Source organism: Oryzias melastigma, linkage group LG16 (assembly GCF_002922805.2).
Source record: "Oryzias melastigma strain HK-1 linkage group LG16, ASM292280v2, whole genome shotgun sequence".
In the NCBI taxonomy this organism is placed as follows: domain Eukaryota; kingdom Metazoa; phylum Chordata; class Actinopteri; order Beloniformes; family Adrianichthyidae; genus Oryzias; species Oryzias melastigma.
The window spans coordinates 16,288,451-16,311,639 of record NC_050527.1 but is presented as its reverse complement, the minus strand read 5'-3'; the positions used below and the strand labels follow the sequence as shown (position 1 = coordinate 16,311,639).

The following is a 23,189-nucleotide window of genomic DNA, read 5'->3' as shown; positions in this document are numbered from 1 at the left end:
TTCTTGGCTCTTTTGTTGCAGTTTCACTCTTAAGGCGACAATTGAAGCGTGTGCACAGGCAGTTTCTTGCTTCTGCTGGGCTAAGTGTCTCTCTGCTTCATTGGCCCTGGTTGTCTCTTGTTTGAGGGTTGTTTCTAACTGAGATATTTTTCTGGAAATATCCAGTTCTTCCACCTGTTGCTGATTTTTCTCAGCGGCCTTTAGGTGAGCAATTTCTTGGATAAGGTGTTCCTTCTCCATTTCCATTTCCTCCTTCTTCTCCTGAAATGCTCTTCCTAATTGAAGCATTGCAGCTTGTGCGGAGTCATATTGCTGCACTTTCTCAGCTGCAAGGCTCTCTGCTTTGTTGGCCCTGGTCGTCTCTTCTTTGAGAGTGGCTTCCAGCAGAGAAATTTTGCTGCTGAGGTCTAAATGTTGCTGCTGTTGCCACTGCTGCTTTTCCTCTTTGAGGCTCTTCAAAGAGGTTTTAGCTTTTACACAAAGTCCTTTCTCTTGTCTCATCCGTTCTTCAAAGTGATCAACTTTCAGGGCAGCATCTTCCAGCAGCTGATCTTTCTGCTGGAGAAGCTGGTTCAGCCGCTGAAGTTGATCTTTGAGGGCAGTGACCTCTACTTGAGGTTCTTGTGTACGTCTGGATGCTTCCATGATACAATGTATTCAGGCTCCTAATCACAATTCGACAAAAACAGTTGTTCGTAGGCAAATCTTGCTCTGAAGATCTGGTACGCTGTGATCGCCGAGAGGTGTGCACAGAAGTGATGAATCTGAATTGTTGGGTCCTATTTATAAACTTTTAGCGATGATGTCAAACAACACAGGAACAAAACTTCATCCAGTGTGACTCAGAGATAAACACCTGGTACTGAACAGTGCAGGTGAAGTTATCAGTTTTCTTCTATTTCTTGAAGTGCAAATTCAACATGTGTACAAACAAAAAAAAATTAATGACAAACTCACAGTTGTTTTCAACACAAAAGTAATACAAACTAAACATAGAAACATTTAACAACACTGTATGGTCACATGTCTTTGCAAAATTCAAAATGTTATCACGCATTGGACTGTAACGTTAGATTGATCATTCATCACGTGTGTGTTGTCTGCTGTGATGGCACTTGGTTGTTTTTAGGTTATAGTAAAATAAAGCTACGATGTCTCGTCCAAAATTTTTCAATTTTCCAAAATAGATTAAATTTAGCATTTTTTAAAGCTATATGTCGATTAACAACTTGCTTCAGACGGATCGATTGAGTTGCATTGTATGTAAATCGATTGGATTAGAAATATAATGCATGTGAATACAATCAATCAAAAGTTTCATATCCACAGAGACATATCAAACATTGGATGGCTAGACATCAAATGATAGATTGCTTGAAAGAGAGTGTTGGAAGTGAATTTATATAATCCCACCTGGCTCTACCTAACCATTTTCTTTACATGAGTTATTAATATCCGGTTCACTTTGATTTGGTAGATGATAAATGTTTGAAAGAATGTGTGATTTTCTTGAGGGATTCAAATGTTGTGGCTGAAATAACCTGTAAATACCTGAAGTAGTCGTCTGTTCTGAGATTTTTGCTCAAGAGTGCCAAATACTTAAAATGCTCCTTTGTGTACAAACGAGTTGTAATCAGTCCGTTTTGGAGCCACTCTGCATTTTTCTCCCCTCAGCTAATCTTGTTTGAGGCTACAGGCAGCTTTAAGCCAAGATCAAGAAACTGTCTCCCTGCGACTCATCACACCGTTCTCCAGCTCTCACTTGCAGAAAATCACACATTGACATCAATTCACACTTTTCACCAACACTTTTTATTACTATGCTGTTGGAACATCCTAAAATCCAGCTCTTTTGCAAAAACATTCAGTTATTATGCAAGTCTCATGTTCATTTAACTTATCCTGATGTGAAGAAAAAAATCTGAGAAGAAACATGAATAAATACCAAACTATTTATTGCAATCTGATGATTTTGAGTTCAGAAAGCATTCATGTGTTTGAGAAAAGTGTAAAACTGACATTTTTGTAAATATTTAGAAGAAAAATTCCCATTAAAACAGTCTGTGGGTAACTTTTAAACATGTGGAATTCGATTCATGCTTGACACACGCGGATGTCGAACATCTGCAAAACATTTGTTCACCCGGAGATAAGATTTCCTCCTGCTATGAGGCTGCACTCCAGGCATGTGAGACACAACAGTCAGCAAACGGAGCCGAGGGAAGAAAAGCTTTCAGTGGTGCTGTGTCAAACCAGGTTCCTCACAGAACTTTTTTCTCCTGTATCATGGAAACCAAAGGACTGAAGATGGCATTTTGTCTTCTGCTGATGGTGCATAGCTCCCTGCAGCAGACCTCCTCCAAGAAAAAGAACAACAAAAGAGGTAGGAGTTGACAGGGGCAGTCACAGGGAATGAAAACGAGGGCTCTCATTTTCTGCTGTTTTTTCTTTGGTCAGACTCTGCAGTGGAGGAGCTGCAGAAGCAGATCAACGACATTGTGCAGGAGCTGAACTTGCTGAAAGAGCAGCAGGCTCTGCAGACAGGTGGGTTCACAGCAGGAAGGGATCTATTTTGACTATATTCTATTCTTCTGATGAATCTTAAAAACGTTTTCCCTTCAGTTTGTCTGAGAGGCACAAAGGTCCTCGGTAAATGTTTCCTGGCTGATCCAGTGAAGAAGACCTTCCACTCAGCCAGTGAGGACTGCATCGCCAAAGGAGGAAGCCTGAGCACTCCCCTGACATGGGAGGAGAACGAGCAGCTCCACAACTACGTGCGGCAAAGCATCGGCCCCGAGGAGCACATCTGGCTGGGCATCAACGACATGATCACCGACGGCCAGTGGGTGGACCAGTCGGGCTCGAATGTGCGTTTCAAGAACTGGGAGACAGAGATCACCCTGCAGCCCGACGGCGGCCACAGCCAGAACTGTGCCGTCCTCTCCACCACAGCTAAGGGGAAGTGGTTTGATGAGAGCTGCAGAGCTGAGAAGGCCTCAGTGTGTGAGTTCAACATCGTTTAAGGGGGTCAAACCTCTGCCAACATGGATCACACCAGCAGAGTGTGTGAACATCAAGGCTGTCAGTCTAAAATAAGCTAAAATTAAACTGAGCATTAAATGCACAAACATTTATTTTTAAAAGCTTCAAATTTTACTATAATATATGTGTTATACGGCTGGAAAATCTGTTGCATTGTGTAATAAGCAGCACTTGGAGAATACCTAAATAAAAGCAGTTTCTTCCATTACTTACTCATCTGTAGAGGATCCTAAAGAACCCCCGTTTTGTGTGAAGGAAGCAAAAAAAAACAAACAAAAAAAAACACATCCAAGCTGGTCCCACAGTGGTTAAGGTTAAGATTCAAGAGGTCCTTCAGGTTTTTTCACTCTCTTCACTCCAGCATTCTGCAGAAAGTTTCTGAAAGACTCTAAAAAACCCAGATGTGGTTCTGGATGGACTGGGTTCGGTCCCTCACTGCAAAGAAATTAGACTCTAGTTTCTGTCACAAACAGGCAGACAGCTGGATCCAAGTGCAGCAGGTTTATTTGGTACAGCAGGCGTGAAGCACAGCTATAAGTCCACAAAGCTAAATCAGGGTGAGGCAGGCAGGGGTCTAGCACGAGCATGAAGGCATCAGAGAACAACCAGAGTGGTCAGGGTCCAGGTGAGGGTCAGGGAGGCGGCAGATGAAGCAGAAGATCAGGTCAGGATGAGAACAGCAGAGTGACACAGACTTCAGACGGAGCAGAGCTCAGTGCTCGGACTAAATACTGGAAGTGATTACTGATGGGGATCAGGTGTGGAGAACCGGGAAGTGCTAGAACATTGGAAATAGTTCCTGCTGAAGGCCAGATGGGGAGACAGTTTGTCAAACTCTCCAGCATATTTGACATTTTCTGATGATATAACATGAACTATGGTTGAATTTTTTTTTTTTTCCAATCTCTTAGATTTTTTTTGGACTAAAAAGAATGATTATGAATTCACCTTTAAAAAAAAAATTTGTTTATACTCATGTATGCATTTTATGATTTTTATGAATAAATGTCTAAAAATTAAACCCTATAATAGTGATTTATTGTCACAAAAAGAAAGTGTGAGCCTGAAAAACACTGGAATATTGTTGAATTTTACTGAGTTTGTTTTTACATGTCTGTGAGGTTAAAAGGCAACAAAGTTACAGGTTGTCTTTACTTTAAAATTCAAAGACTAAGTGAACGTCATCGTGCTGAAACGTCAAGTCACTTTACATTAAAGAAGATTCTAGAGTTATTTTAAAAAAGTACATTAAGTCAATTTTTGCAAAAAATATCTACATTTCCTTTTAATTAAATTGACTCAACTGCAGTCCAGGAATCTGAAATTCCCTGCTCCATTCCTTTCCTGTTCTGCCAGACGTGAAGAATTTGAATCTTCTTCACACCTTCAGCTAGAGTGATGCTTGAATGGAAAAAGGGCACGAGGAGCATAAATACAAAAAAGTATTTCTGAGAAGCTCTGTTTTTTTCTTTTTTCTGTTGGGACGCCCTATTTTAAATGAATGCCATCTCCACCTACATCACAAAGACCATCTGCAAACCCAGAAGTCTCCATGCTGAGGTAATGGGGTGGCTCAAGTTTGTCAAAATTCAGCATTTTGAATTTGATAAAATAACCTAACAAATATAAAAAAAAGCAAATGAGGTCCTTGCTGTTTTTTGTGAACTTTCCCTTTGTTTTTCCTTTGCTACACGAGGTTTAAAACAAAACCTAAAACGGTAATATGAATTTTTTCTCTGTTTGGCTGAAAGTCAAGATCAAAATTATTTCTAAAAATTTCCTCCCAAAAATTAACAATATGGTGCACTTTTTTATATTAAATATGATAATTTTCCCCATGATCAAAACTCAATTTTTGAGTCACAGTTTTGTTTTGATTCTATAGATGGAAACTAAAAAAAAATCGTTTTTTAATTTGCTAATAAAATGAAAATGAAGAAAAACCTTTCAGTTGGCTTTTACTAAGCCTGGTGTAGTGTCATAAAACAAAAACTAATAAATCATTTTTAAATTTAGCTTATTTTCACTTTCACTATATGACTCAGTTTAATGGTGTAACAATACGGTTCAGTTTTAAGAGAATTGTGGCATTCCTGATTAATATAAAACACAAAGAATTTGACCATAATCTGCCAAAGATCTGTCAAAGTGTAAGCCCTTTCTCATCCATACAGGTGAGCAACTCTAACATTAGTTCTGCAAAACTCTGGAATTTTAACATTTCTCTCAGGCAAAAAAAAGTATAAAGACATATCTTTTTAAATTATTTTCTTATAAAAAATAACATATGTAAGAAAAACTAAGCTAAAATTAAATGGAAGAAAAATTAAAAACTGGAATGTAACAACTTTTATCTGCAAGTTTTCTGAGCGATGTTTGTTTGTGAGACTTGAGAGCCACTTTTATAAACAGCATTTTGAGACAAACACCAAAAACCCAACGGTTAGTCTGTGTTTTTCTCTGCAGGACTGTTTCACGGAACGCCGCAAACACATTTCCTCCCCGTTGTGAACCAAAAACCTTCAAATCTTCCCAACTAAAAATCCACAATAACCACATTCTCAAACGTGCAGATGGAACCTTTTTTGAGTTAAATCATTAGAGCTTCTTCATCGTTTCAGAAAATCAAAGACGCATCTTCATCACTGGTGAATGTAGCTGCAGCACATTTCAACAGGGGGGTCCTGTGAGTCACAAAAGCTCCACTCAGGAAAAAAAAGCCTCTTCCAGCGACAAGCAATCACAGAAACTAGGGTGGGAAAATTACAAAAGTTTGGAAGGCTAAGCGAGAATCAAAAACCAGAATCCAATCACCTGCTCAGTTCCCCCGTTTCCCTCGTCTCAGCAGGTGTGAGAACACCATTGAATCTTCCTCACAAGAGGACCCAGGGGAGTCTTCATCAGCTGCTGTGGGACGTTCCTTTTCTCCAAACAGAAAGTTGGCTTCATTATCTGGATGCATGTTTGATATCTGAGCTGTTTTTCTTTTAGAAACGACACGAGGAGAAGGAGTTTGATGCTTTTTTTCTTGGATTAGGAGAAAACAAATCGTTTGGCACTGACATGTGGAGCGTTTTCCAGCACTGATGAAAGGCAAAAATGAGTGTCTGGCTTATTTTTTACTTCTAACAGAAGTTTTGTACCCATATCTGCTTATGTTAATCTGATTTCTCCTCTCCTTTACATATTTGGTTAACAGTTTAACAAAAACATGACACACAGGTTCTCTGTGTTGGACTGGAGTCGAGTCTGTAATCTTTACAGGGCTTTACAATGCACTTAGATATTAATAGGCATGGAAATAATTTTAGGCAATTTTGTTGAGAATGAACATGTTTTCTTTGCCTTAAAATCTACCAATCAGAGACTGACTGCATAATCTAACAACAACAGAAGGAAATGTAGAAAGTGAATGACAGTACAACAGGAACTTTCACACATGAAACACCTCAGAGATCAGCCTGTGTCCCAACCACTGACCATCAGGCACAGATCATCCTCACCCACATTCAAACCAACACCTCCAAGACACAACAAATCATTTGACATTTTCCACATCCATAAAAAAGCAATTTCAAAGTGATCTACATTTAACAGTTAATTTATAGTGGCCTAGAATGATTGCAAATGAATCAGCACAGTCACAGTATTCCTCAAATCAGTAGAAAGTTTTTTCCTGTGATGCAAAATTACATGAAGATTGAAGCAAAAACCGATTAAAATTTGTCAAGTGGAGATTTCTTTGAGGACATGATGTGCTGTGACGCTGGTCCTGAAGGAAACTGAAAATCGAAGATGGCTTCTTCTGTTTTATGAAACATTCCAGAAAGAGAAACTTGAATGAATATGGAGTTGTCACACAAAAATCCTCCAAGCTTTTATTTCTTGCAGTTGTAATGATTTTGACTTACAGGTAAAGAAAACTTAGAATAAAACTTTAAACAAAAACGTTCCCACATTGTTGTTGGATATATTGTTGGAATCATAGGGTAATTTCCCTTTGTGGGATCAATAAAGTTTTATTCTATAATGATGGAAACATTCTGTTACATCTGAAAACTAACAAAGTCACCTCCTAATCAGTTAACCACCTGAGCTTTTAAAGACACTCCAATAAAGAAAATATAGTTTTGGTGTTTTTAAGATGTTCTTGTAGCATTTTTCTGATGATGGAGGACATGTATGAAGAAAATTAAGCAAAGAATTTTATTTCTGAGTATTTTTTATTCATATCCAGGTGAATGAGCAACAGATAAAAAATGTCTTTGGAAAATGGGAGCTGTGAGAGGCTGTAAGCTAGCAGAGAGTGTAAACAGGTGGATGATGGGAAATGGGGCGGGCTTACTCCACACCAACAGTCAAACTCCCAACTCAGAGGCAAATTTCTAATGATCTCCTGCCACTCTTAAGAAACTAAATCCTAGAAAATAACGTGTTTTGTGGCTAAAAATGTCATTATCATGATTAAAAAGCCACTGGGAACCCTTTTAATAAAGATCAAAAGATGATTGGAGTTGGCTTTAAATGGTCTTTCAGCTGTATTCTGGGGCAAGACTTTATTAAATGGATCATCTGTCTCTGAAATTGGGTTTCTTTCTCTTCTTCTTTAAACATGTTGTATTAATCCTGTTATCAAAAGAAAAAGTCCAACCCAAACCAGGCCAGTTTTCTACCAAGAACTTCTTTGTGGATCTAACGTTTTGGAGGAAGTGGTGTCACAGCAAAGCAGGTAATCTCCTCTCATAAACTACTAGATGTTTTTCCATCTTCAGAAGAAGTCGCTCAACAGAGACTCTCTTTGAGAAGTGTCTTGTGACGCGCACATGGCTCACTCCACAGCTGTACAGTTAAAATGGTTGATCATCAGGTTGGCAGTGTCTCCATGTGTTTATGGTTAGTAAGGGTCAACCAAAAAGTTGGCTCATTTCCCATCTAACAGGCGGAAGTTTGACAGTTACATTAGACCATAAACAGTCAGAACCAAGAGAATGGAATTGTGGTGTTCCTCAGGGCTCTGTCCTAGATCCTTCTTCATACAGTGTAGCTCTTGTGCAGCATGTTAGGCAGCTTAGTGACGTTTCCTAGAAGTATTGGTGACATTCAGCTTTAAGCTCTGTTGTTGAAACAAATTTCTCTAACTGCAGTGTTTGTCTAGCAGATGAAAACGGTTTATTAAGAAGGAAGCGTCCACCTTTCAGAACATCCTGTCAGGGGTTGCCACAGCGAATCAGCTTTCACTGACCTGCGCATTTAGTTTGGCAGTCATTTTTGCCCTTCCTGACACAGCCATGTGTTTTATCCGGGCTGGGGACCAGCACAGGGAGATTCAGACATGGGCCCCCTATATAGTTACCCAGTAGCATGAAACGTCTTGCCTAAGACTCATCACGCCCCCTGGGAATTGAACCCAGGTTTCCCATGTACCTGTCCTGGACACAGTCCAGACTTTATTAGGAAGGAAGGATTGTGTAAAAGCTGGATCATTGACATAAGTAGTGCACCAAAAAACACATGATGTAAAGTCAGAGTGTATTAATTTAAAAATTACATGTTTTGCGAGTTTCTCTTGATGTACCACAAATGATCTTTTTTCTTTTTCATGTCTACCAGCACCTAAAGTCTTTAGCTGTAGAATCTCTCATCCATGTCAGTGGTAAGTTATAACATGATTACTCTACTAACATGAACACATTTATGTTCAATGTGTTACTACCGTCTATTTTTTCTATTTTTATTTTAATGTAGCATATTTTCTGTATAAGTATAATTTTATACTCAACAGTTTTTTCTGTAATTTTATGGTAACATGATTTATTTATTTAAATTGTCAAATAAAAAGTGGTATTTCACATTTGACTCTCCACCAGAATAATTTTCATTCTACAGAATTCCTTTGGTTTTACTTTTTTATAATATAAATGTCATGACACTTCAGTCGTGATGAAGAAAGGATACTTTTAATTTGTAATTTGTTGGTTGAGATTTGATAAATTCACTAATTTAACAATGAGTTTTTAATTTTCAAACTTTTCACACCTGAAGTTTTTTAACCAACAACTCAAAATTCTTATGTTTAGTTTGGAAAATAATGACATTTCTGTGAATAGTAGTATTTATAAATCTCAAAGAAGTTTAAAAAAACGTAATTGGTAGCCAAAGGTAATTAGTTATCAATTAAAATCTTGACGTATTACGTATTGATTAAGTATGCTGTGTCTATATAAATAGGATACATTATTAGTTAAGAATAATGTGCATTTAATAAAACTTTAATAAACTTTAATGTGATGGAATAAGGGAGAGGCGAAAGGTGTGAGAAGGTAAAGGATACGACATCGGATCAGACCTTGAAAACAGAACTAAAATCAAACAAAAAGACAAAATCTTCACATGCAAACACACTTTACTAAAATCAAATAAGTGGGAGAAAAAGTGATGGGAGCAACAGCATTTGTGTCTACAGTTTCACTATATATTATTATTTAGCTGCAACTAACATGACAAATTAACGGCTGCTTCAACTCCTGCTTCTGGAAACTGTACTGAGCAGATTGATTCAAAGACACAAACTGTCACAGGATGTATAAACCAGGAAGTTTTGATCTTTTTTTCTCTTTCCTGTACCAAAATGTTTTGCTTTCCTCTGTCAAAGGTCGCTCCAGTGATCTAGTCTTAATGAGTCAGGAAACATATTCACTTCTGATCCTGCAGGGATGAAAAAATCTACACTTGAGTGTGGATGGTTCCAGAACATTTGCAGTCTGACATGCTGGCTCCAGCAGGGAAACGCTTGGAGGGCCTTTGAGAACATGAGTTATGTGCTCGAGTGAGCCGTGAATGGAGGAGTGCAAGCCCAAGAAATCCTGCTGACTCATGTGAGCGCAGTTCATATCACTGCAACAAGAACAGCATTTCATCACATAGCTGAGGATGTTTTTCACCAAATTGATACACATTTTAATTTTATTTAAGATTCGACAATTTTTTTTTAAATTTAATATACTATATAAAAATACGGAGAGTATGTCAGTGGGGTTTTTATTCATAGTTGCAAGATAAACTAATATTTTTTTATTGTTTTTGCATCAAAAAATAAAGTTTTTTTGATCTGCTTTAGTTCTGAATTGTGAATAAATGAATGAATGAACTTTATTTGTATAGCACTTTACAACTCCTTTCTGTGTACCAAAGTGTTTCACAGCAAAAGACAGAAGTAAGTTTAAAAAATAGACAAATTAAAAACAAATGAATAAATTATAACAGCAGTCTACAGTGAAATACATAAAACATAAATAAGAATACAATAAAACAAATAAAATAAAACACCACCGGCTACTGAGCATCAAAAGCCATTCTAAAATATGTTTTTAAATAACATTTAAAACTGTTATGGTCTGACATCATGCGCTGTTCTGCGTTTCGTCATGACCTGCAGCAGATATTGGTTTGCAGACCTTAAAACTCCAGGATTGCTGCGGACGGTTCAGAGCTCAGTTAAGTAAACTGGGGCGAGTCCATGAAGAACTTTAAAAACTAACAGTAAAAGTTTAAACTGAATTCTAAAATGAAGGTGACCTGAGTACGCAGTGATGTGTTCTCATCTGGATGTTCCAGTTAACAGTCGTGCTCTAACTGGAGACGGTTGAGTGATCAATGAGTGACACCAAACTAAAGAGAGTTACAATAATCTATGCGGGAGGTGATCATGGCGTGGATGGAGGTTTCTAGATCACTGCAGCTCAATTAAGGTTAAGCTAAAAGGTAAAGTGACAAAAGCTCATTTAGACAACATCGTTAATCTGTTTGTCAAATAGTCACCGGCTGGATAGTCCTGTTTGAACTCCAACTTTTTTTCGTGCAAAATATTTAAAAAATATCTGATTATACATCCAATAGTTTATATGGATGAAAATAAGTATCCAACACACAGATTCTGAAAGTAACTTTTCTCATTTGTCAGACTCTGGATGCGGCGTTAAAGATGTTTGGGATACACTTTTTAAACTCAGCGGCTACAGAAATAGTCATAAATATAGCTTTCTTTAATGGGTCTGTGTTAGTTTTAAAAATCTCATAACTTCAGTTTTATTTTAGATGACAATTCCAAATGTATTTTTGGGCACATTTGCATGTTAAGAGCACTTTATTTACAGATCTAAAAAAGGGTTATTGAATTAATCTGTTTTTGAATTTGATCAAATTGTAAGTAATAAAAAAAATAAAAAAAAATAAAGCAGCGGTCCTCATTCTGGTGCATCCAGCAAACGGGTTCATTTCAGGATCAGCAACTCAACAACTGTCACCAAAACAGATTATAAACTAAACTATATTTTCATTTGAGTAAAAAGAGATGGATTTTCTTTCGAATTTTCCTTTTCAATATAAAAATAATAAGAATTATTTCATCAAAGTTAATAATAAACTCTAAAGGACAAAATTTGCTGACAGAACAGGTGGAAAATGTTCTATATTCAGTCATATATAAAGGTGAAAAGTCCAAGTTTAAACTTTCGACTTGGAAAACTCTAATTAAACCAGAAAGAGAACTAAAGATACGTCTCTCCCATTTGAATTTCACAAAATTAGCATTAAGGGTGAATTAAATGAGGCTCATCTGGTTTTATAAAGGGCCCACCTGGAGCTCCAAATCATTTAAATTCTCCTTCTTCATTCTAACCGCAGACACATTTTATCATCATTAAAACAGAAACGTCCCTGATTTTAATGCAGAGAACAGAGTTTTTCTTTGTTTTTTGGGGGAAAAAAACAAAAACCCACACCAAACAAAAAACAATAGAAAACATTTCATATTGTTATTTTTTTTAATTTTCATTAAAACTCCTCCAAACATTTATACAAATAAACATTTGCACTAAACCTTATAAATCTAGCTATATAAATAATTGAAATCCTCTTTTTTACACGTCCGTCGTAGATAACAGTATTTATTGTTAGATTAGAAAAAGGGTTACATAGATCTATGACTCAAAGGGATTATAGTGTAAATCAATGACAGCACATGTTTAAAGTTTCCTGTGCAAAAGTTCTACACATGAGATAAGGCAAAAACGTTAGAAAGGTTAAAAAGTTACAAACACTGCTCAGAGACGCACGCTTTACAATGACTTGTTCTAATCTAGAGGAAGGCCTACAGGTATACAAAACACATTGGTCCCAGTAGAGATTACTATTGGCTATTAGAATAATCCTGTATACTTTACCTTACATTCCCAGTGAGGAAGGAGGAGGTCTAAGGTTAAAGGAAAGCTGTGTTCTTGGAGCCTCCATGTTTGTGTACAGCTGAATGGCTACAGGTCTAGTTTAGGCAGCACAGGCTATAAAGGGTTGAGTGTGCAGTTATCTGGGTCTCCTCTGCTCCATCCCGTTGGGGAGGAAGCCTGCAATGATGGGCACCGGCCATATGAGAGCAGCAACACTCCACACGATGATGACCAGGGTCATGAAGCACGCCACGAGCGTGGACTCGATGGGCTTCCTGTTCAGCCTCCAAGTTTTGTCCCCCTTCAGCTCGTCGAGGCTGAAGTCCACGCAGCAGAAGGTCACCTGGTCCCCGCTCTGCTGACCCCGCGACCTGCCCTGGCTGAAGCGGCGGTACCGGGACATGCCGCAGCCCACGCACAGCCTCAGCTCCTGCTGACCCCCGGTGACCCCGAGGTGCTCGATGACCACGGGTGAGATGGCCCGGTTGATGGAGGCGGAGAAGAAAGCCCTGCCGTGGTTGTTGGTGGTGTAGATGAGGACGTCACACTGGAAGCCGAAGCTGCTGTCCCAGCGGGCCACCAGCGACGTGGGCAGCAGTCTGTGGACGCTCACGTTGCACTGGGACGCGGAGGGGCTGAGCGCCTGCAGCGGGTAGGCATCGGGCGCGGCGTCGCTCTCCTCCACGGACCTCTTGGAGAAGCGCACGTCCACCTCCAGGTTGGCCAGGAACCTGTTGGAGGAGTTGATGGGCGGCAGGAGGAGGTCCTCGTCGCTCCAGCATTGGCATGGCGGGACAAGTGCGGCCACCGCGGTCAGAGCCAGCAGGAGAGTCGGGGAGTTTCTCAGCATGGCACACGGCGCGTCTGCTCTGCTCGCATGGTGCTTTGACGACAAGCGAGATGAGCCACGCTCCCAATCGATTCTTGTTTCTTTTCGCCCCAAATGGTTTTAAAAAAAAAGAAAGAAGAAATCCGTCAGATGCTTGTCAGATGCGCGCGCCCCCTCCCTTTGGACGTCTCCAAATGCGCGTCGCGCAGCAGCGTCCGGCTGTGTGCGCTCCTCTCCCAGCTCCAGCCTCACTCCTCACTCTGTCACTTCAGGTGTGAGCAGTACTGAGCAGCAAAACACCGAGGAGCGGTGAGGGGAGAGCTGGAGCGCGCGCGGGGATGGGCGAGCGCATCCACCCAAACACGCGCCTGCATGCTGCGTGAAACTTTAGCCTTACAGCTTTGAAAATATTAAAAAAGCAACCCTACTGCGAGCTGTTAAACTAATTGCATCTGAAAAAGCAAAAAAGGCAAATTCTGACGCACAAATTCAACCACTTTAAGTGTGCAGAAAAGTGTGTGTTCATGAAGGAAGAAATGCAAGCAATAAATTCTAACAGACTAATGGAGGACTCCTCTTTGACTTAATTATGTCCTGGACTGTGATTGTTTTGGCAATTCTTCTTTCTTACTGCACCTTTATGCAAATTACTTTCGCATAACAACTGAAAATGGATTTTGTGCAACAAAATGATGACAGCAGGGGAAACCATCAAGATAAACAAATGGGGCCAAAATACATCATGGGGCTCAAAGAAAATGCTAAAAAACAACACACATATCAAAGGAAGTTTTAATTGAATTACTATATATTACAGCCATGGTAGCAAAATGTTAAATTTGACATTTTTTTATTTGACAACAATACGGTAAAGGAAAACTTTTGATTGCCGATCTACTCAAAATTTCACGCATATGCACCCAGGTTAAGTCGACAGCCCCCAGCGTAGTTTTGTTGACCTTTGACCTCACTCAGGAAGAGGTTAAAAAAAGGATTTTGATCTATTACTCCGTAACTCTTAGAGCATCATTTACGATTGGAGTTGGCATGACAAGCTTGCAAAAGTGGCGTTCCCCTGTTTCACCCAATTTAATTTAACACTTTTAATACATGAATAGAAGCTGAGCAAAACCATGTCACATGCAAAAAAACCTCTGTTGCTAAGGAAATCCCAAAATTTACTTTTGCATATTCTTCTAAATCTTGCGTAAACCTGTTCATCACCCCAGCATGGCCAAAACATCAAATGGTTGCTATGGAGATAAACTAACAGAAAAGCCACCATTTTGAAAAAGGTGTTTGTTTTTAGTGAATTTGGCACGTGGAGCTCTGACCAGGCCGGAAGAGGCAGAGGGGGGAGAGTTAGGTCAGTTGGGTGCATGAAGCGCATACTCAACCAGGGAGAGTGTGTCAAAAAGGGGTTGCAAGGGCAAGGGCGGAGGCAGTTAGAGCTATAGAACGGCACCCCTAGATTTAAGTTGTAATGCAATACATTGAATTGTCAGATCTCTGTGGTAAATCAACAAAAACACACTTTAAGGGGAGCCACGTTCAGTAGAATCTTCTCACAGAAGCTGGAGCTTTATTCACCTGCACCTTTTTTGTGTTTGTAAAAGGACAAACCAGTAAAATGAAGGTCCGGGTTTTATTTTGGTATGATGGGTCAAATCTGAAAACACAGTAAAGTAAAAACAATTCATTTGGAAAGTTACCCGCTGCACCGTTGATGAAAATGTTCATCGTGATGCCCAAAAACAGTTCTCTCAGAAAAAAAGTGTTTTTTTTTCTGTGCTGTGAAACTGAGACAGCACTTCTGAAAAAGCTTCCAAACATTACAAATTGATGACAAAAAGCGAAATGGATTATTTTGGCACCTCCCCGGCTGATGACAAGAAAGCCTCAAACACATTAGGGATTAAGAGCTTCAGCAGCAAGAACTCCGTGAGACTGTGGAGAACAATCCTTTTCCATCTGCACAGTGTCATTCAAATGTGGAGCACAAGCAGATCCCGAAAAATTAGAACATCATCAAAAAGTTTTTTGTATTTGACTGATTCATTTGGAAAAGTGAAAATATGAAATAGATTATTACACAGACTGAAAACAGTGTTTGGAATTGATTATCAGAAGTTAAAGATAGCAAAAATCAGCAGTGGAAATTAAAAAACAACTTATATATTGAACAGAGAAATGTGAACATGTTCACAACTATTAACTTTCTTTAAATTATGAATATATTAAAGCAGAAGGGCATGATGGCAATAAGCCTGTAGATCTGCTGAAGTGTTTCAGACGTCCAGGCTGTTCTTTAGCAGACTTCATCACTTTTGTATTGGCAGGTCTGGAGGTCTTCACATCCTCTTCTTCACAATTACACATAGATTTTCTGCAGAGTCTGACCGGATCAGATTGCTGGTTGGTTCCTGAACCAGGAACTGATACACAGATGACAAATCCAATTGGAAAATAAAATGAGGATTTGTTGGTCCACAAGAAAAATCCTCATGGAACTAAACGGTCATGGTAGATGACTCCACTACCATTGGACCTAAAAAATAGTGAGCCAACACCAGCAGATGTTACAATTCTTCAAACTGAAAAAAACTTGCATCTTCTCTTCTTCTGGACCAAAGTCTGGCCAAATGCGGCCTGGGTTTAAAGTTCCACTGGCCTGCAGGCTCAGCCATAAAATCAATAATACACAGTTACCAGCATTTTCTAAAAACTTGGAGAATGATTTCTTGTTTTTGATCGGCTAAATTACCTTTTAAGCCATTGTAAACCTGCGGTAACATTCCCATGCGACACTTTCCAGCCCATTTCTAAAAGGTCAACAGGAAATAGAAAATAAAAGTTGACAGCGAGAGCCATTGTCCCAGGACACGTGGAAATTTCCATATTTTTTTCAGTGACATATGAAACAACTGTGTCAGCTTAAGATGCTGAGAGATTGTTTTCAAGGAGTTCAATATCAAGAGGAACTACCAGGCAAGACATGCTATCCACGACAAGCTACAGGGGAATGAGTAAAAAATTGCCCAAATGAGCAAAAAAAAAAAAAAATCACATGAATGATGGCAAAAAAAAGACAAATCGATGATAATTTTAGTTATTCAGATGTTTTTATTATCTGAAATCAGAAGTATTCCATTACAATAAAAAGTTCATTAAATAGTTCAAATGATTGGCCCTTAAACATTTTCACCTCATCAAATCTATCCCTCTTTGCAATAAGTTTGGACACCCCTGTTTTAGACTCTTTAACTTTAACTCCCCAAAGAAGTGAAAATTTGACTTTTACTTTATTGGACCACCCTCAACCATACTTTGGCCTGTAGCCCAGATAAGGTGCCTTTAATTTTCTTCCTTGTTTAGTGGTGGCTCGACACACTTGCAACCATTGACTGTATAAGAGAACTGGAGTGAGTGATGTCACCCATTCCTTGCTTCCGGCTCCAACAAAAATAAATCAGTTCAGACGTCAATTATGTTGCTATCATGTTGGAAGCAGACAATGTCAGTAAGTATTGTTTCTATGGCAACCACTCTCACCAATCAGGAGTGAGCTTGTTGGAAGGACACACCCCTACCGCGTGAACGCGGGCTCTGGAGAATCTGTCAATGAAATGTTTTGATCGTTAAACGTGAGACCACATCTTTTCATAGAGGCATCTGATTGGCCAGTTAATTAATTGAATAAATTGCAATAAAGAAAAAATATAATGAAAAAAAAATTGAGTTAGCAAGAATATGTTTTAAAAAAGTAGAAAAGTATGATTATTCTGACAAATAGAATGACTGAGTAACAGCTGTTTAATTCTCTATAGAAGTCTTCAGGATTTTGTCTTTCTGGAACCAACTGGTACTTCCTGTTTGGAATGTGAAGGTGGGAGGGACCACTCAGTCCAGTTCTCATATACAGTCATTAATTGCAACTTTTACATAATTGAGTATGCCTTATTGGTAAACCATACAGGTTTATGTATAATTATTCCTGTGCACCTTTGATATTTTTATTTACTTGACAATAATGTGATTTACACCACTCTGTGAACCACCAGCTGCTTCAGTGTTGACCTTGTGGATCTCTCTCCTTGTTCAGGGTGTTGACTATCAACAGATCTGCAGTCATCCACATGACTGGATGATCCAGGCTAGTAGATCACTTTAGAGGACCAGACGTTTAGTTTTTGTTTTGCAGCACCTCATCTAAAGAGTTACCCTTTTATAAAATATCCTGTTGATATCGGCCTGTATATTATTCATTTTGTGTTTGGGCTACTAACGCTGAGATGAGTTAACTAAACAGGATCTATATGGTGGCAATTTGGGCAATTGGGACAACGAGGTCACACCACAGACCTCATCTGAGTGATTGAACACCAAGATAAGAAGTTAATCCGCGTGCCATGTCAGGCAGATTAACTTCTGAACCTTTTTTCAGATTGAGTCCAGCTTCACCCGTGCAGTCAAGGTCCATGAAATAAATTTGGGTGTCTTGCTCAAAAGCTCTATGCAAGTGAATCAGTGGAGAAGAGTTGTCATGGAAAAGATCTGTCATTTTACTATTTATTGAATGGAATAAACAGGTGTGTAAAAATGTGTGCCTTAAAATGTCATTCTTTGTTGATCCAAAGTGTTTTTTTTAACCAAAGCAAAGCATCTAGATTGAGAGCCAATGGTGTCATAGTTACACACGGTTCTTTCTGGAGTCGCAGAAGGCCACATTTTACACAAAATGCTTCTATATAAAAGGCCGCCAGTCATCAGCTTTTATTCACGTAAAAAAAAAAAAAAACTGTCATTCATTGCTTTTAGAAGACTTGTTACTATAGTTACCTGCACTAGAGTGGCATGCAATAGGAGAATGGACAAAGAAAACGCTGTTCTTTCACCCAAAACAAGAGTCAGACGTTTCTCTTTTAGAACTCTTTCTGACACAGATTTACGAGCACCAGCCAAAAACACAAAAGTTTGAATGTTAGTGGTCCACAATCTCTTTATTTGTGTACTCATCTGCTGTCTGTGTGTGACGAACATATTGTGCAGTGAGGTCCATCAATAAACATGCAGCCCTGCTGTGCAGCAGCACCACTGTTTATATTACCTGGCTGCCCTATCCAGAGCAGAGGAGGACTACCCCCCCCCATCCAGTTGTGGAGCACAGCTTTTGTGTTTGGATCCAGCATTTATTCAGACAGCAAATCTGATTACAGTTACAGCTGGGTACACAGCTGCAGCCGGGCTAAGCTCTAATAATCATTTTAATATTAGGACTTGTGGGCGAACACACGACCTCTTTTTGTTTTCTGTTATCAGGGGTTTAGTTGGTAAAAAAAAATTCTAAATCCACAAACCACACTGAGTCACCTTTTTAACCTTAAAAGTCTATTGAATATTCATAGTTTCCTGCACTTTTGTACATTTCTGCTGCTTTATTTTTCCATCAAATCACAAAAACGTTGCTAATGTTCCTAAAACCAAATGGACTCTATGTTTTTAAAGTTCTGTTACACATTTTTATCTTCTGCTTAACAGTGCCTCTCACTGTTTCAATAAATGATATAATAAATGAAGGAAGGACATCCTGCCTTGTATATACTGTAAACAGCAATGTTAACCCCAATGTTAACCTCCTCACGGTGGTTTCTCCTCTTACCTCAGGCCTGGGAGCTTGAGGGTCCTGCAGTATCTTAGCTGCTCCTAGCACTGCGCTCTGGACTGGGATGTCTGAGGTCTTTCCAGGGATCTGCTGTAGCCACTCCTACAGTTTGGAGGTTACAGGCCCGAGTGCTCCAATTACCACGGATACCACTGTCACTTTCACCTGCCAAGCTTTCTCCAGTTCCTCTCTGATTCCCTGTTTTTTTTCCAGTTTCTCAAATAAAAAATACAAAATAAATTAACTGAATATTTGATTTTACTGCACTTTTTTCCTTTAAATTTACTTTATTCTTTACCAAATCACAGAAAGTTGCTTTTGTTTCTTAAAACAACAGTTTCAAAGTTGCACCACTCGCTTCCATCCTCCGCTTTGGAAGCAAGGCTCGAGGGATATCGCCACCCCGCAATAAACAAGAGATATTTTTAGCAGCTTCCTGTCAACGTACGCATTAACAATCCCACTAAACTATTGACAGAATTGAATCATTGACCAGAAGCTAAATTGTGATGAATAATGCTGTTTCATCTTTGCAGAGTGGAAAACACAAATGCTACTTGGGCCAATCATTTTCTTTTGCTTCAATGGTATAATTTGCGCCAACGGACTGCCTCTTCATGTTTGATGTGAGCGCCAGCTGAAGGTAAGGGTGCTTTGGCCTCAATTTGCACCTGAAAGCCCTCGTCGTTTTGTCTCTGTTTAATTGTGACAGTATATTTAACTGCATTAAAACAATCCCCCAGTTGTTTGGTTTTGTCTTTGCACGTCTCTCTTGTGCTCAGGAGGACTCCCACACATAGCTGGATGCAGGTCCCTGTGCATCAGATATGCTCCAGACCCGTTCTGCTGAAAGGAACAAGAAAATGTAAATGACTTTTGTGTTCATTAATTATGCTATAAAAATGTAAATTGCTTTGGTGACAAAAATGCAAATGGACTAAGATAAAAGTCTCTCCTCTGCTGAAGGAAAATGTATAAAAGATTCATTTTCTAAAAATGTGTCTCTTTATGCAGGAAGCTGAAAGTGGGATCTGCAGCAGCTCCTGGCTCGCCGTCATCACCTCTGCGCCGGCGATGAAACCTGAAGCCTGACCCATCAACTCTTACACACAGCGCACTTAATTAGAAGCTGAGGATTCGTGCATCCTCAGAGCTTCAGCATAAATCTCCTTATTAGATCTGAACCACGTGAACTCGCCGTCTCCAAAGATCCTGACTAAAAGCAATGAAGTGGCCCGCACTCCAAAGAGAGAGAAGGAAGTCTGTCAATGTAGTTTTTATCACAGCATCAGCAGACATTCATTGTCTGACTTAGACTTTTCAGGGAAAATGTGGTCAAACTTTGATCAAATTCAGAAGCAGTGAAGAAATCCGAGAACAAACAGAAATTACAGATATGTCACTGAACTTTTAAATGATGGGTTATAGAAAAAAATCACTTACTTAAGTAACCTATGCAAAATATACTCTAAATGAAATTATATTTCTGCTTTATAGATGATTTTATAATGAAAGAACAGCAGTATTATTCATTTACTCATTTGCATCTGTCAAAATACTTTTCTTTTTGCTTACAAAACAAACTGATTATAAAAAACTATGAGCATTTCAGCCAATTCTGTTCAGCTTTCACTGGACAACCACAATCTGTGCACAACAAGATGTGGGATGTGAAGGGATTTTGAACATGCAAAGACAAACAACGAAAGAGCTACTCGCCAGAAGCAGCAGTGATTATAATATAACTGTCATTTGGCACATTTCCTCAAAGCATTAAAGACATGGTGTCATATTCAAAATTCAGACAAAGTTTAAAAATCCGATTTTTGTTTCAGAAATTTTCAAAAGCATTTTTGTGTTGAAAACTGTCAAAAATCCAAAATGATTAAATCCCACACATCAGAAAAGCTTTGTTATCCTTAACATTGCAAATATATTATCTCAATTTCAAATTATTATGGCTTTTTTCCTGACTTTGTAAGTTGTAGTTTTTTTATTTTTTGCTGTTGGATGAAATTGAAGTTTCTATGTATCATTTTGCATATTACTATCTATAAGATGACTGGTAGAATATATTTTGTGATTTAAAGTTGTTAATTGGTTTGCTATTTCTTTAAATTTTATGTATTTTTTTTAGTTAGAAGTCAGAAGATACAAGTTTTTGAAGAGAAACTGAAAACAAGAAACCCTTTTTTAAATCCAGAATAGACAACACAAATGAATCAACAGCTTCTCTAAGAGGGACTTCAGTTAAATTATGAACTCAAGTCAGTGACTTTAATATATACAGCACATCTCACTAATAAAAAAACCCAATCTGCAGCTTATCCAAAGCTTATTTGGAGTTGCATTTGTACCAAAAAATGAAAAAAGAAAATATCATTATTCGCAAATGATATCCAAGCGTAATAGCACGTTATGGAGTTGTCATCACTGCACCCACATCCGTTGTGAACAAACACGACGACACTTCAGCAAACTGAGGGAAATGGTTGATTGGGGAGTTCATGAAACTTAACGAGAACTTTACGATGAAAAATATCTGTTTCCAGTTTCTGTTTGGCTACATAAATAAAAAAAGGACTATCTGCTTGAAATATGAGGATTTTAATGATGAAAGTAGAAATGCGTTTGAATAATATCCAAACGGATTGAGAGGAAAAATCGTTTTTCCACAATTAATTGAGTTCTGAAGTGTAACTGTTGTTTTTTTTATTAAAACGTCACAAATGAGAGCAATTAAATCACTTCTCAACACCTGCAGAGGTAGAAATTTGAAGTAAAGACACTGAAATCTCACTGTGTTCCTGTTTGACACTTAGCAGTAATTTGCTCCTTGCAGCAATAACAATCCTGCACAAAGGTTTTGCATTATTGTTGGGGAGCTGCAGGGCAGACTACCATTAGGCCAAGGCAGGCGATCGCCTAGGGCTCCCCAGGGAACTAGGGAACACTCTGGGGGCTCTGAGCTAAACACTTAACAAAAGTGTCTAAAATACATTTTACACCCATTATTATTTAATTCTATGAGTAAAAAAAAAACAAAAAAAAAAAAAAAGCCACCCTAAATCACTTAAAGACTGATCATGTTAAAGTGTCATCCTCCTGAGTGGTTAAAAAATTAGTAAATTGTATCAATTTTTTGCAAGTAAAAATACTGTATAAGATTAACTTCTTTAAAAATTAAGTGTACAGTATTTCCCCTTTTTTGTGGGGGAATACGCCAAATCCTCAAATACTGGGACCCCCCCCCTCTCCATTTCACTCCCTGTGGCCTAAGAATGTCCATTATTGATCTATACTCATCAAAAATGCTTCTGATCATGCTACTTATTAAAGAACACTTTAAGAAGTTTAAAGTGTATAACTGTAAATGTATAAAATTGCATAATTTTTTTTGTCAATTTTAAAATGTTATTATGTAGAGGCTCCTATATAAGCCCATATGGGTTGTTTGCCACTTTTTACGTATTTCTATACATTTTTTTCCTTGCAACATGTTCAATAAGAACAAATAAATTAAATCTAAAAAAAATTGAAATATTGCTCAACATAAGGAGTTTTTTTTTTAATCCAGAACAATAGACTGAGTACTTTACATGAGGATTGTCACTCTGTCTCTCTGTAACTTAAAAAAGTGTTCTTCTTCCTTCCTTAGTTAGTGCGAGAGGGCATCTCCATCCAGAATTTGCCGGTTTCATCCATAGTAAAAACATAGGATAGGATTTATCCTATCAGGATATTTTCTAACTGCCTCTGAGTCAGCTGATGCCATTTCTCCATGCAGCCTCGCTCTGTGAGTGTGTGCGCATGTGTGTTTGTGTGTGTGAAGCAGAAAATCTCCCCTCCTGAGAAATTTAAATTTCCACAGCTCCCGCAGCACCTCCGCAAGCAAAAGTTCTAACAAGTGTCTTGAGTTGTCTTTGTTTTTATGATTAACCGGAGGAGTCAGGTGACTGAAAAAAAATCAGCCAATAAGTGAAACTGTGAATAGAAAAACACGAATACGCAGGGGAACGCTGTAATTTCCTTTTTTTTAAATGCTTATCAAATCATTTGGATTCTTGATGTTAATCCCATCTAAAAGTGGACCAGTAATGAAGTTATTTGCTGTTTCACCCTAGGTAAGGATTTAAAATAAACTTCATAGAAACGCTGCAGAGGGCTCCATGTTATTGTGCGCCTGGGGGCTTCAAACTGCTAAATTCCCCATTGGGCAGATGGACATAAAGAAAATTGAAATAGATGATAGTTTGGTTGCCACAGAGACCTTTTTTTTATTTCAATGTGGTCATAGAGGTCCAAGCGGGCTTGTCCAAGTCCAGTTTCTACTCGACTCCAAAACTGTTTTTCTCTGAGGAGCTTATCCTCCAAAAACCCCGATAGGTGAATGGCACATGAGGCTGTCAATGTGAAGTCAGTCCTGGATTCAGAA

The 23,189-nt window shown here is 38.6% G+C and overlaps 2 protein-coding genes and 1 long non-coding RNA gene across 3 annotated transcripts; 2 read left to right on the top strand and 1 right to left on the bottom strand.

The window, feature by feature from the left end:
- Window positions 1-2,122: 2,122 nt before the first annotated feature.
- Window positions 2,123-3,325, top strand: clec3ba (C-type lectin domain family 3, member Ba). The gene is made up of 3 exons (XM_024267017.2): window positions 2,123-2,383; window positions 2,458-2,544; window positions 2,623-3,325. The coding sequence occupies exons 1-3, from the start codon at window positions 2,287-2,289 to the stop codon at window positions 3,021-3,023; spliced, it is 585 nt and encodes a 194-aa protein (XP_024122785.1). The 5' UTR covers window positions 2,123-2,286; the 3' UTR covers window positions 3,024-3,325.
- An 8,520-nt stretch (window positions 3,326-11,845) lies between these two features.
- On the bottom strand, window positions 11,846-13,573 carry LOC112143143 (transmembrane protein 158). Its single transcript, XM_024266903.2, has one exon. The coding sequence runs from the start codon at window positions 13,111-13,113 to the stop codon at window positions 12,400-12,402; it is 714 nt and encodes a 237-aa protein (XP_024122671.1). The 5' UTR covers window positions 13,114-13,573; the 3' UTR covers window positions 11,846-12,399.
- Window positions 13,574-18,964: 5,391 nt separating this feature from the next.
- Window positions 18,965-21,812, top strand: LOC118599769. Its single transcript, XR_004949267.1, has 2 exons — window positions 18,965-19,619; window positions 19,769-21,812. It is a non-coding gene; the product is annotated as an uncharacterized LOC118599769 (long non-coding RNA).
- The last annotated feature ends 1,377 nt before the right edge of the window (window positions 21,813-23,189 follow it).

Coding starts and splice junctions, on each gene's coding strand:
- clec3ba (XM_024267017.2), top strand. CDS start 2,287: ATGGAAACCAAAGGACTGAAGATGGCATTTTGTCTTCTGCTGATGGTG. Junction 2,384..2,457: donor GAAAAAGAACAACAAAAGAG/GTAGGAGTTGAC, acceptor TTCTTTGGTCAG/ACTCTGCAGTGGAGGAGCTG. Junction 2,545..2,622: donor GCAGCAGGCTCTGCAGACAG/GTGGGTTCACAG, acceptor TTTTCCCTTCAG/TTTGTCTGAGAGGCACAAAG.
- LOC112143143 (XM_024266903.2), bottom strand. CDS start 13,113: ATGCTGAGAAACTCCCCGACTCTCCTGCTGGCTCTGACCGCGGTGGCC.